Source organism: Stigmatopora nigra, chromosome 8, assembly GCF_051989575.1.
Source record: "Stigmatopora nigra isolate UIUO_SnigA chromosome 8, RoL_Snig_1.1, whole genome shotgun sequence".
Taxonomy (NCBI): Eukaryota; Metazoa; Chordata; class Actinopteri; order Syngnathiformes; family Syngnathidae; genus Stigmatopora; species Stigmatopora nigra.
Window position 1 is genome coordinate 6,327,427 of NC_135515.1, and position 13,858 is coordinate 6,341,284.

A 13,858-nucleotide genomic window follows, 5' to 3' on the forward strand; every position below is an offset into this window, starting at 1 on the left:
TGTTATTATAGACATTACTTGATATAGAGGACTCGATGTATCTGATGTCATTAGATTATATTAGATCTAATCTAATAACATTAGACACGATGAGTTCTCATTTTATCATAGTCAAAATGTGTCATGTTTCTAGGTTACGGATGGCACATGGGTAAATAATGTGTGTACTGGGTGGCAATAAACAATCACATTACAAATGAAAGTACGCTCCATTAAACACTATTTATGCTTATTTTCTTATTTAGCTGTATTGAATTCCTGATGGTGTTTTCCTACAAATATTTACTCTTATTGGGACTCAACTACCTTAGTAGATTGACGTGTACCTTGCTAACTAATGTGTAAATCTATTTCTTTCTGTCATTGGATGGATTGGAAGCAAATAACAGTCAACTTAACAAAAAGTTTTAATTTAGTGGGTGGGTCAGTTCTCCCAAAATCCAACTTGTTTGTGTAAAGACAAGGAAAAAATTAAATACTCATGCTCTCCTTAAATTAAATATCTCCCTTAGTATACATTACGGTTAAAACAACTTTAAACTATTTTAGATTGAACTCACCATTCCGTAATCCAGCTGGTGTTGGCGTAAAGCGTTGCCGAACAAGTGTCTCGTAAGTGCAAATTGAAAACGGTAAACACAAAAGTCTGCAGGTACTGCTGACTTTTTTATGACTGATCCAAAAAAAAAAAAAAAAAAACAGAACACTCTTGTTTAAGGCACACACACAATGCAAAAGACTAAAGGAATGGTCTAATATTTACCATCAGCAAACCAAACACAACCTTGTGTCTAATGTAGATACAGCAAATAATAGCAAGGTGTTGACTTTAATTCAAAAGCTGATATCGAGTATATTTTATGGTTATTTCACAACACGTGAGGTTGATTCGGACATGCGGTTGACTGCATATTTTGGCAACAACACCTACAATGTCGTTCTGCTTTTACAAAGCACATGACTCACTGCTGAGAAACATGTGAGACTAAGCTATAGTGAACTTACTTTCATTCTTTTATGTATTGTTTTCTTAGCAGAAGGACATCAGGGAGTGAGTGTAATCTATGTAGAACTTATTCTGCGTGTCCTTAAAAGACACAGGCTGCGTGGGTTATTTGGTTATATTACAAGCTCAAAAAGTAATCTTGCAGCATTCTTGTGCTTTAGTAGTGTAGGAGGACTTCCAGTTGAAGGTCACAAGTGAGGTTCGCCCGCAAGTCTCGTTTATTTGGCAATGCTGAACAACCTCGATCCAGATAACAACACAAATATTTGTTGGATATGTGAAATCTCATAGCTCTTTTGCAGACTAAACCAGGAATGGTTGAGACATACTTGTTGAATGTTGAAATGTTATAAATTGCTAAAAATATTTTACTTGTTATTTAGTTTTTTTATTAGAAATTCTATGATGACCAGCAAATGCTTTATGAGCAGGATTAATGAGAAAATAATTGATTATCTTATAATAAAATAAACAATGTACTTGTATCAGGCAATAACAATGCACTTTGACCGGCCAGGCTTTAAATAAATTATATTAGAGGACTTCATGGTCAGGAGATTTGTTTGAACTGTTGTTCGCAATGGTGATTATGGGGAATGTTAGCTGACATATATACACTATGTATAAATAAAGGTGCTCTATAAATATAAATAACTTAAAGACAGAAGTGTCTATGAACATTGTGCAGGTATACACTATCAGTAAACAAAGTATATTACATTGGAGGAGGATAGCAAGAGCAGAATATGATGACATAAATTGATGTGCAATTCCAATATGTACTTAATCACATTTTGAAATAAAGTGTGAGTTCCCTCTAGCGGGGGATTAGAGAAGATACCAGTTTACATTGCAATAATTAATTAAATATACTCCAGATTTACAGGTGAAGTACCATGCAGATTCAGGAAAACTACTAACTGAAAAACAGCCTTAGTTCAATTAGCTATGGGCTCTACTTAAATATGATTCTCACATGATGATATTAGTTATCTATCTATATTTCAAATAGGAAATGAGAGACATATTCAACTGGCAACAATTTAATTAACGTATTGGCTGCCAGTGAGGCAGAAAAACGTCCAATCAATTTGAACAGGGAAGATTGACATTGAATGATCATGTTCCATTGTGATTAAGTGAAACACATCTACGACCAATCAATTTGACTGGGAAAGGGGATGGCAATGAATACCATTGCCTGCATTTCCAGTCCAATTTATTGGACGTCCATTGCCGTCACTGGCAGCCGATAAGTTAATTACATTGGCGTTTTACTCTTTCAACTATACTGGAATAGATGCACTTTCACATACATAAAAGAGACATGAAACTAAAGTGATGTGATACTAAATAAAATAGACAGAGGGCAGCACTCCCTTGAATTTAATTGGCCAGAACCTAATTGAACAATTGATTGGTACTTCAGAAAAGAATATCAAATTAGGAACATAATAATGGGAGATATAAGAGGAAGAGTGCAGTTGCATAACACTAATTACAAACAAGAAAATCTGTATTGAATTGATTTGTCAAGGATAGAGCTGTGTCAATTTGTGTGTCAAAATGACCTTTTACGACTTCTGTATGAGAGGGAAAGGGAAGAAAAAAAGAGGAGGAAATCAAATGTGACAGCGTAAGATGTGTCCTTATGCAACAGACTATTTATTTGTCCTGCATCTGACACTGAAAATGGGGTCATTTCCTTTGCAGAGGAAAATGAAAGTGTAACAGTTTGGGGTTTATTCGATGGAAATGGAGTCAATTAAACACGTGAGCCATGAGTGTCACATGCTGGCCCATTTGGGAAGCCAGAGCCCCTATTAGCCTTGACTGTCCCACTTCAGCAAGGTGACACACTTAAAAGCTTTTAACGCCATGGTTCACATTTGACAGTTACTTAATTGGTTCCAAGACTTGAGCAGTATAATTGTGCGTAATGAAATAAAGTGTATGTTTTTTTTACATGTATGTACACATATATATGAAGAATATTCTAAATGTATAGACTTTGGTTTGAGCCTTACTTTATTCTTAATACAACAAGCAGCTGTCTGATTTAATACACCCCACACACAAAAAAACACAGTAGTGCATTTGATACCAGAACACTTTGGAGCTTGTATTTTTGCCTTAAAGCTGGCAGCTGCATGGCATGGATCCACTCCTCCCAGACATCTGGGTGTCATTTGCCTACTGTGTTCTTCCTAACACTTTCTATTCATTTCAGCAGGTGGTATTATAACGTCCTCTGTACAGTCATTTCCTTAAAAAAAATGTGTGCACACAGAGGCTGTTTCATAAGCAAGTTTTAAAGAACTCAACCCGAAAATAACGGCCCTTTTCTTCAGTGTCCCGACTTGATGACTTCATAGCTGTTGCAGTTATTTGTTTGAATGCTTTCACCCGCAAACTGTTTAATTTGTTTTAACAACACTGTATTTATTTGTGCAGGTGGTAATGCATTAACACTATGGAATGGATCAAATCATCAGATTTAAGAGGTTTAGCGCAACTGCGACCTGGTACGGTTCCAAGCGTGATACTATTAGTGGTAGAAACAGTGACTGTTCTAAAGGGACACAAAATGTAAAGTAAAAATGACCATCTGAAAGATGCTTATATAACCACACTAAATCACTGATAAACCTCAATACACAAGTGTAATTAAAAACAGCATTAAAAAACAGCATAGCATCGCGAGGAAGGGTGCTCAATCTGGAATACTAGTATTTAATTGGCTAAAATATTACCACTGTGGATAAAATGGCACTGCCATAATTTGACAGCAGAGCAAGATGACCTGCGTTTGCCATTCAGACTTTCACCTCCGTGGAAAGTCTGAATGCCATTGCAGTTGATTGTTTGTCAAAGTATTTATGATGTCAATGCCAGGGGAGATTTTCAGATTTCATTATTTTGGCTGCGAGGAATTGGTTAGTTCTACATATTTGTTATGTTATTCACATTTCAGAGTCGAGATGCCTTGTGGCATTGCATTGCAGGCTGTGAATTTTAAATCGACCTCTTAATGACACATTTATAGAAATCAATTCAATATCAAAAGGCAATATGATTGCAACTGATGTATATATCATGTGACAAAGTTTAGAATCACTGTTTATCTCAAGTATAAAGAGCAAAATGCATCAATCTTAGCAGAAATATGCATTACTAAATATATCAATGCATATCTGTCCTAAACGACAAAAATGTGAGGGCAGATAGTTGCGTGTTACATTTTGGGAATGTTTGTATACAAGTGCATGAAATTAAAAAGTCACAACATGGTAGAAGTTGCGAGAATCATTCAAAAAATGGCAGATATTAAACTTGCAACAAAGCAAAAAATGCCCAAAAAAACTAAGTAGGGTAACTAAGTAGTAAAGATGTTATTTTTTTGGGGCGCTGGTAACTTATATGGTTCTTTAATGGAAATGTATTCTCAGTATTCTCCTTCTTTGCCAGCTTTCTGCCTTGGAGGTGCAGACAGACGAATTGTGTGGTCTTTTACTTCCTCATTGTGTGTGTTGGCGTCTGAGGACAAAATCTATTTTTCTGCCAGCCATTGTGGAAGCGCTCAACTGTTCTCCTAAATAACTCTCCCACAGGAATGTGCTTCTGTCGGTTGAGATGTTACAAAAGAAGGGATGCTCAGAGAGCCCCGACTTTGACATTTCGCTAAACATTTTACCAAACTGGGACATAGACGTGATACTTCTGTTGACTAACTGACTCATCTTTGCCTTCTACTCAAAACTGTTATGATACTAATGTCTAGACTTTTCGTTCTCTTGTCAGGGAAAACATCCTCTGACAAAGGATATAGTATTTGGATGTATGAAAAGTCTTTGATTGTATCTTTTTGCTCAGTGAAAAGGCCACATATTGTTACCCTAGAGTCAAATAATTAACCCAAATGACACAATCGCACTCCTACTGTTCCCCCATTACCGGTATTGCACCTTGTCGCCGCTTTCATTTCCTCTCTCGGCAGGGTCAGAGTTCCCGCATTGTGACATCACAGGACTTTTCTTGTTTCACCACGACTGGCTCTCATTTCACCTCCACGGATTGGATTAGATGAGGCTCATATTGACCGACTGGCTCACCGTCCTTGACTTATGTTTGTTGAATAGGGGGTTGGCGGTCAAGGCAGGGTGGACCTAAATTGGATTTTTGCACGCATAGAAGATGCATTTCGAATGAACCTGAAGCAGATTTTCTTTCCTGTGGTTCCTTTTATTTGCATTTGTAACTTCAGGCGTGACCTTTTATTGGTATTCCAGATATGCTACAGCTGTGCGACTGGCATGGCAATGTTTGGTCATATATTTATCTCCACAGGATGGATTACCGTAAATGTTTGTGATGACATTAATGGTCTCGAGGAGATGAAGCATGGCACCTTCAGTGATGCCTCTGATGTCATCGCGACATTTGCTGAATTTACTGTGAAGTGTCTATAAATAATTCTGAAGATAGTCATGCTCACTGAAAATCTTAAGGATCTTCATTTTAATAAAAATAATACCGATCAGCTTTATGTACTACTTCGGCAGGGCACTTCAGCAAATTATGAAAATCTCAAAATCGGTACGCAAGATTTCAAAGGGTCAAAGTCCAGTTTTACTTGTTGCCAGAAGCATTACATTAAGTTGGCTCATTGGCAAATACAATAGCGACACTGACACACTTATCCAACTACACTCTCTTCATGTGGATCTGTTTACTTTCGTCCTCAGCCTCTTCCTCCAAGCAGCTTCCGTCCATCACTGTTGGCAGTGCACCACAACTGCTAAGCTTTTTCAATGACCCGCTGCCTCTACAAACAGCTTTACACTATCCCTGAGCTGGAGTCATGCATCTTGCACACACTCCAGCTTGCCATCACATCCCTGATTGCCTTGACAAAGCAACTCTCATCAGGCATCCCCATCCTTTCTATTGCACAGAAGCCTCTGTCTTTGGTGTGTAAACATTGAATACAGGTAAGAGTCTACACTTGTCTTTCTGTGTTTACACTAAAAGGGACAGAGGCTAACACAAGGTGTAAGCAGTCTTAAATTAAATGTCTGGGTGATGTCATTGCGGGTGCGGGCCAAGTTTAGCTTTCTGTGCACGAATGGCGGTGGTGAAAAAAAGAGAAGAGTCATTTTGCTCTAATACAACATAAGGCATTGCCGTTAGTAGTTTGGAGCAAAATCTTCAAACTAAAAAGTAAAACAAGCAGAGCAAACAATTGACTGATCTCTGAGAGTCAGATTTCATCTACAATCATTAGACTGTGCCTGACAACAGCTTCTGTTTCTTTTTTCCCCCTCCCTCGCTCGCTCGCTTCGTCAGAACACGAACGGAAGAAAGAAAAATAATATTGACTCCAAGTGGTAGACGCTGAAGTCATTTTTCCAAAACCATGACTCAAAGTGAACAACAGGTCAAAGCTGAGAAATGGGAGACGTAGAGTGTAGTAAGAATTCCATGGAGACCATGCTTGAATGGACTTGTAAGGTAACATTGCTTTTGGGACACTATATATGTACAGCAAATCCAGGTTCTCTCAGTCCCATTCACTAGAAATCAATACGAAATTATTGCAAAATACATGCTCAATTTTGCTACGCTGTAGCGATCTCATCAGACTATTTGAATGCATTCTAATCTGATGAAAGAAACCATACAGTTCATATATACAATCTCATTAGATGGTGCAATGTTTTGGGCCAACGAGTGTAGCATTACTTTCATTACCTGAGGCGTTAGAGACCTTTATAAATTATGCATAATAACATTGAGATGTGAAACTTTTTTCTCTATTGACTATAGCCTAAAAGGAGTTCTTCAGTGAAGGAAACTGCTTCCATTTCATTAAAATTACATTGTACACCCTACCATTTGTAGTCTTTATGTTCTGAGTGACCATTAAAGGCTCGAACTTTAACAGAAATTTAAATTTGCTGTCAATTTTTGTGCTTTGGGCTTACTCACTTTCTCTAGAAATGGTTTAAAAAATAAAGTGAAAAGTATCCTCCATGATCCTTGTGCAAAAAAAAAGTGAGTTGCACATATTTTACGGAGAAGATAAAGGGTATATACTGTTTGTATGTATGTTATGTAATAGTAGTTAATTATTTTGAAATCAGAAACCGAGTACATTCTAAAATAGTTTGAAAATTCAATTAACATTCATTTGTGAATTGAAGATATGTGTGGGGGATCACAGGAAATGTAGTGATGTCACTTAGAGTGTGGCTCTCAACTCTGCTCTCAGTGGGAGTTCCACATAAAAGGATTGGATATGCTTTACAAATGCTATTACGACTGCTGCCCTGGATTAGCGTCTCAAAACGAGAAAGGAAAAGTGAGTGGAAAAAAAGGAAACTCAGAGAGATTTGGATGTTCCTAGTGTATTGGACAGAAGAAATGCAAAGGATTAAAAGGATATATACATGTCAACCAGCATACTTGCGCTAAGTCAATAGTTCTAATACAAAGTGTTGTGTGAGCTGTTTTTAAAATTCCATTTAGCCGTTACAGTACACTTGGGATTGGAGTTAATTAAGATGTCCTGCACCTTAGAAGCTGACTTATTTTTAGCTAAAAGAGCAGAAATGTCAGCAAGACGAAAAAGACAACAAGGACCCTTTATGTTAGGGGAAAAAATGTGCTGTACTGCTTCCAAGCACAAGTAAATACTGAAGAAAACCCACAATGAAAGCGACAGTTTTTTTTCTTTTTTTCGGTTGCCTTCAATTGATTTCACCCACCAACATTTGGAATGATCCGAGTAGGAAAATGAGAATCATCCTGTTTTAAAATATAAGTCATTAGGTCGTGAAATTTCCCAATTGTGGGCAGAGGTTTCTATTGTACATGTCACTCATGCAGCTGAGCTGCAATCTTGCGGAGGCGGTGATTTATCATAAACCACAAGGATGGAAAATGTTTCCATATTCCAAGGGGATCACATATCTGTGTGAAACAAGAAGAAGCGTACGTAACCCGGATCGTTAGAGCAGGCTGGAGACGATTCTACCGTCCCAAAAGACACTCAGAGTCATCTTATACAGTAAATCTTGCATCTCACAAATAACACTAAAGCACACATTGTACGGAATTCATTGGATTCGGGAGCTCTCAAGGTTAAATCCCATTTCTTTTAATCAATTCCACCATTAAAGGCAGTGTAACAAAAATCAATAGACTACACACATTTTCAAATTCTTTGAAAGGTATCTCTGTTATCTCTGCTGAAGATCCAGGTAAGATGAGCTGAATTGTTTTTCCCTGGACATCTACCATTTGTTACAAGGTAGTCTTTAACCCTTTAAAGCTCAAACCACAAAATAATTGACAGCACATTAAATATATTTAATATCTGAGCCTTTAATGTAACTAAAGGACTACTACTCTCTTCCTTATGTCAAACAATGTGGCCATGGGGACTTAACACAAGCATATATAAATATATGACAGTTTGTGCAGACTGGCTTAACAGAGTGACTTTTCTCAACTTTAATCACACAGGCAAAGACAATATATTTTGTTTTCCTGGCTCATATGCTGGTAATTACCATCCAAACTGAAGTTGCATTTTTTTTCTGGCGCTAACAAGCCGCAAGGGTTGCCAATTACTTTCAAAGAGACAAATGTTTCGGCATCAATCACTTTTTCCCTCAATGACAAACACAATTCATACAATCAGTCTTTTCTGCCGTATTATCCACACGCGTCTGTGCCTTTTTGTCTGAGCACCTGTTGTTTTTGTCAAAAGTGATGTTCATTATCTTCCTGAATCTCTCTTTCTCTCTTCCTCTCTTCCTTCTTCCTTTCAGCCCAATGCTTTGAGCCTTGAAATGCTTCTTATGAATATTTAAATCCCTAGTTCATGTACTCTCTGATTAGGCTTATTGCTTCATACATACACAGTCTTTTTTTTTTCATTCTGTATGAAATGTACAAGATCTGACAAGATTCAGTAAAAGCTTTGTGAGATGGCCTAATAGGCAACACAGTTTATTATATTACATAAGTCTAGAGTGTGAAACCTGTAACGTTGAACACAATCTAACTGAAACTGTCACATATCCTTTATAAACAGTACTCTGCTCCTTTAAAGGCATTTTACACCTAGGACTGTTTGCCAGCCAATCACAATCAGACACATAGACAGAAACAACCATCTTTCCACCGACGACAAACTTTTCTTTCCTCCTGTAACATTACACTTAAGCTGATCGAATATTAAACTTAATTCCCATCATTATCACACATCTACTAAAATTAAAAAAAAACACGGGTCTATAACACTGTGAATGTAGTAATTAATACCTCAGCAGTTCCACCACCGTTATTATGCATGAGCTCAATCAATGACCATTGAACTTAAGCTCAATGAATCATTCAAGCATTGTGTGTGTTCCCGTGTGTGTCTTGTATTTATCATGAATTTAAATGTCTTAAAGACAAATAGAAACGAATATTGAGCCAGTGGACACCTGCTGCTACGTGATTAAGTCCAAGAGACCCGACTAATGATCCAACTCATCAAATGTGGATAACTGTTGCTGAAATTAACAGTCTTTATATGGTGCCTGACTAATAATAGCTGTTAAAGATATGGAAATAATAAAATGGGAATTGATTTCTATTGTTTTAATGTCGTTGAACAATGGCCAATCAGTTGCAAGCATATATTTTATTCTATTTCTATAGCTTTTGCCTTCATTTGCTCCTTCCTTTTCTACGGGTAGGCTTTTTAATCAATTTGACTAACCTGTGGACTCCTAAAGTAAGTCTACAAGGTGACAATTTGATCAAAAATAAGAGAAATGTCCAATTACAGGTTTCCGACCACATCTCTCTGACCCGAGAGAGGAGTGGTAGGCCATGCCCTACCAGCATTTCTGTGTAAAGAGCACCTTTCAGGAAAAATTTCCTCAGTCTGTCAAGACTTAAAATTCAGACAATGAAGGGGAAACTGAAGGTAGGATTGGTTGATTGAGCTTGGCTAGTCACTTCCTGATCCCGTGCCCAGAACACTGAATCCTCAGTGGTGACACCAACAACCCCTTCCACTCTGTTAAGCCTTCCCGCACTCAGCAATACAGCCAAAACCAAGAGAGCTGCCACCCTGTCTGCAGGGTTCACATATGTTAGCAAATTTTCATCATTTTATCATCTTGCTGTTTCAGGGGGAGAGTAAGCAATTGGATTTAAATTTTATCATTTTATCCATTCCATATGCAAGTATTTCCCATCATAAACTCCTCAACTACCACGCCTGATTATTTTAGCAGTTCTTGTTGGCCGTGTATCTTGTGTTCAGCTTACTCCAAGTTTTTCTCTTTCTCCAGGTGTTTTTCACAGTCTCGTCAAACAAATTGTTTCGACAATGCTGTCAAAATAATTAGGAAAAATGGTTAATTCCATTTTAGTTAGGATTATTTACAATCAGGTTTATTTACAGACAATTGAGCAATTAATTATTGGTTAATTTAATCTGTTGACAATGTTGAAGAAGCCTGAACATGCAGTAAGTCTTCAATTAAGATTTTTCTGCCCCATTTTTTTTTCATTAGTTTTTCTCTCTAGTGTATTATCGCTGAAGCATACACAAGTGAAAGTGTACAGACAAACACAAGAGACTACAAAAACACTTTGAACACGAAGCACAAAGTCAAATCCTACAAATGCTATGCCTCCTTATCTCTATTTTTGTTTGATTTCTCTATTTATGTTTAAGTGCTGGACATTTTTGAATTATTTTTGTAAAATTCTTGAGTTTATTGCCAAAGCCCTTGATCTTTTGTAATCATGCAATCCAAATCTATGGAGATGAATTTGAGCTGAGATGTTTTCAGCTATGATTTTATGAATAACTTGAAGTGATTGTTGAGTTTTTACATTTTGTTCATCATGAACCATTTTCTAACAAATACGACACACACTTTTTAATATTATGTATATATGATATGCATATTCATACGTGGAATGGTAATACTTTAAGCTTCAAGTGACTAACCATATCTCTCAGGATTGTCGTGGAAAAACTGGTACTCATACTATTCATCCGCAACTGTTTATCTTTAGCCGTGCCGATGTCAAATCCAAATCAACACAGCCATCTTCAGGGGTCTCCTAGCCCAACTATGCAAGCTATCACTCTTAGAAAAACATACCACACAAATACTTGTCTACGTGTCTTTAAAGCAAACATTTGAGATTCTATTTGATGAGTATAATTCTTCAAGAACCTCTCTTTCACGAAGGCTGTTCTTATAACCTCACTTCAGATCTGCAGGCGACATGATAGCTTTAAGCGTAAAACAAGACGTCTCCATGTCGAGAAATGGCACAGATCAGGAATGGGGGGAGGCTGAGAGTGTGATGATTGCTCTGCAGGATTTATAAGACCTGAAGGACGGCGGCAACCTTCCGCACACTCTGTCTCCAAGGGAGACGGTGGAGTGGAAGGCTCTTCTCAGTTTCAGTTTTTCGGTTTATTCATCCTCTGATCTAAATCAACTCTAAATGTGGATAGTAATGACAGTTATTTTATTAAGGGCCTAGCCTGTCCTTCCATATTTATAAATATAAGTACGCTTATGTCTAGTCTTTCACTTTACCAGAGTGTCCACTGGCTGTTGTTGGGCGGAAGTCTGTCTTATCAAAGGGCAACAGGCTCCGGTGGCTTTAAAAACAGAGGGAAACAACTATAAACAGGAACTATAGTCTCCTTGCAAAGAAACACATACACACCACCCTGTGTTTATCGCGGGTAGCAGAAGCAACAGTTGGTGATCACCAACCACGAGGATATTTCTGTCCACAAACAAAGCTGTGTTTTTTTTTCTTCTTTTTTTATGTTTCTATACTCGATTTCTACTATAGAAACATAAAACAGAAGGCGGGAGACAGTGGAGGTCGGAGTGGGGGGGTAGGAGGCTGTTGCCACAGCAACAGTAGCTGTGGTGGTCGTCATCAGAGGGGGATTTTTCTCCTCTTCTCTGATATTGTGTGGAAGTGGACACGGAATGTGCTAGTTCAGTCCTTTCTCTCCAAAAAAAGAGTTGAGGACACCATCACCCCCCTTGTTGAAAAAGAGACGCCAACAAGCGGTGCACTTTGCTGTCGTGCACATTCATCACTTTCTCTCGCAGGGGGATTTGTGGACTCTGGCTGTTACACCTGGCTGCGACAAACTGGCAGGTAAGCACCCCTAAAAAGAATCATGCCTCTTTGTTGCTTAATTGGCCTCGCAGTGTCATCAAATTTCAAATTAAAGAAAACTTGTGCCTACTTTTGCCAGCATGTGAGTTTCCATGTGACGTGAGTTGCTCGTCCTCTTAATTTATTTGTTTTAAAGTATCTAATTACTTCTGTACCTCCACTATTAAGGTCCATATATGGCGTCCCATCAACACAATTCTCAATTCCAACACTTTTAAATATTTATAAAATGTTAAGGGCCAGGTGAACAATCATTATTTAAACTTTCATAGTATTTAAACTTTCGCTCCAACTGTTCAGAGTTAATTCTACAGTGGAAACTCCACAAGGGGTGCAAACAATATCACAACTGACAAGATGCCATTAAACAATACAAAAAGCTAACTTTTTGTTAAAACTAATTTTGGGAATTAAATTATTCTATTCGGTGCAAGTTCTATGCAAATTTGCTAGCTTTGCGTGCTCTATCAAGGAGAAAAAAATAATTGTATGCCCATTTCTCTGCTTATGTTAGTTTGCATCTGTTGTTTGTTTTGTCAATGTTGAGGATTAAGTGATGTATTTCACTTGTTGACGTACTCACTACATTCATACAAATATCCGCTGATATTATTCAATGGGTCGACTAAATTTCCAATCTTTATCCACGGACTAAAAGACCAGGTCACATTGGTTATAGACAAAAAAATCACAATAAATCTGCAGTCTGAAAGAAGCCGAATTGGTCTCGCTGTTCTAATATTTTTGGCAGGCAATGCCTCTCTATAAACCTAATATTGTATCACACAAAGAAAATAGAACTGGCTGGTCACAACTATGAATAAGAACATTTACAGTGTCAACCCCACCCAGTTTTTCTCGAATGTATCCTGTGATCGATTACTTTTACTCTTGGGACATGAAAAACAAATGTAGTCGTTTTTTTGTGTTTACATCCATACGGAGCTGTCCTCTCTAAAGGTCATTTTCTGGTTTGAGGGTCAGCGAGCCATCCACAGCCTCACATAGGAGACAGACGCTGGCCGCAGGACTGCTTTGGAAATGTAATTACTTTATTAAGGGACTCAAATGGGAGATTCTGTTTCTGGATCATGCGATTCCACTGAGAAATCATGTTTGTAGTCTCGTGTGCAAAGGTTCCACACAATTCAAATAGGGCCTGAGTGAAAAATAGCTCACAAATAGAAACTGAACGACTCTGGGAACAAGTTGGGTTGCACTGTGATCCCTGAAGAACACGGACTACATCGCCAGTCATTTTACTTCTATTGGACTTGATTGCACACCCAAGCCTGGCCAGAGTTGTTAGATTTTCGCGGGTTCCCTTCATAGCATTTTAGGCAGCGACTGGGCTAAAATATGAAAATAACATGCAGCCTTTTTTCATTTTCCATTTGCTCAAAGTGCCGCTCCTGTCCTGCTGCAAATCCGACTGTCAAACTGACAAAGCCAGACACTAAAACCAACCTTACACCCTCCCCCCCTTTTTTTCTTTTTTTTCTATTAACGTTTCATTTCATTATGATCTCACATCAAGCAGACAGACGCCAATATAGCTCTGCCTCCACTCTAGAATTATTTCATAACTACTCTTCTTGTGATATACACGGTCCAGCAACA

General features: G+C 37.9%; 2 protein-coding genes across 5 annotated transcripts in view; one reads left to right on the forward strand and one right to left on the reverse strand.

Moving 5' to 3' along the window:
* The window catches only part of LOC144200415 (succinate receptor 1-like), a 112,019-nt gene that overhangs the window by 9,798 nt on the left and 88,363 nt on the right, over positions 1–13,858 (reverse strand). For 2 of the 4 annotated variants that reach the window (XR_013327109.1, XR_013327108.1), the window contains exon 1: positions 561–691. The exons of 1 other annotated variant lie outside the window; for it this stretch is intronic. Coding sequence is in view for 1 of the 3 variants with exons in the window: in XM_077722559.1 (XP_077578685.1) it covers positions 561–563 (3 nt within the window). In the remaining 2 variants the exon portion in view is untranslated. Of the gene's footprint in view, positions 1–560; positions 692–13,858 lie in introns of those variants that run through there. One more of the 4 variants, XM_077722559.1, reaches the window with a different exon arrangement.
* Positions 12,049–13,858, forward strand: part of LOC144200414 (muscleblind-like protein 1) — a 49,085-nt gene continuing 47,275 nt past the window's right edge. The window contains exon 1 of the mRNA XM_077722556.1: positions 12,049–12,217. The gene's annotated coding sequence lies outside the window, so the exon portion shown is untranslated. The remainder of the gene's footprint in view (positions 12,218–13,858) is intronic.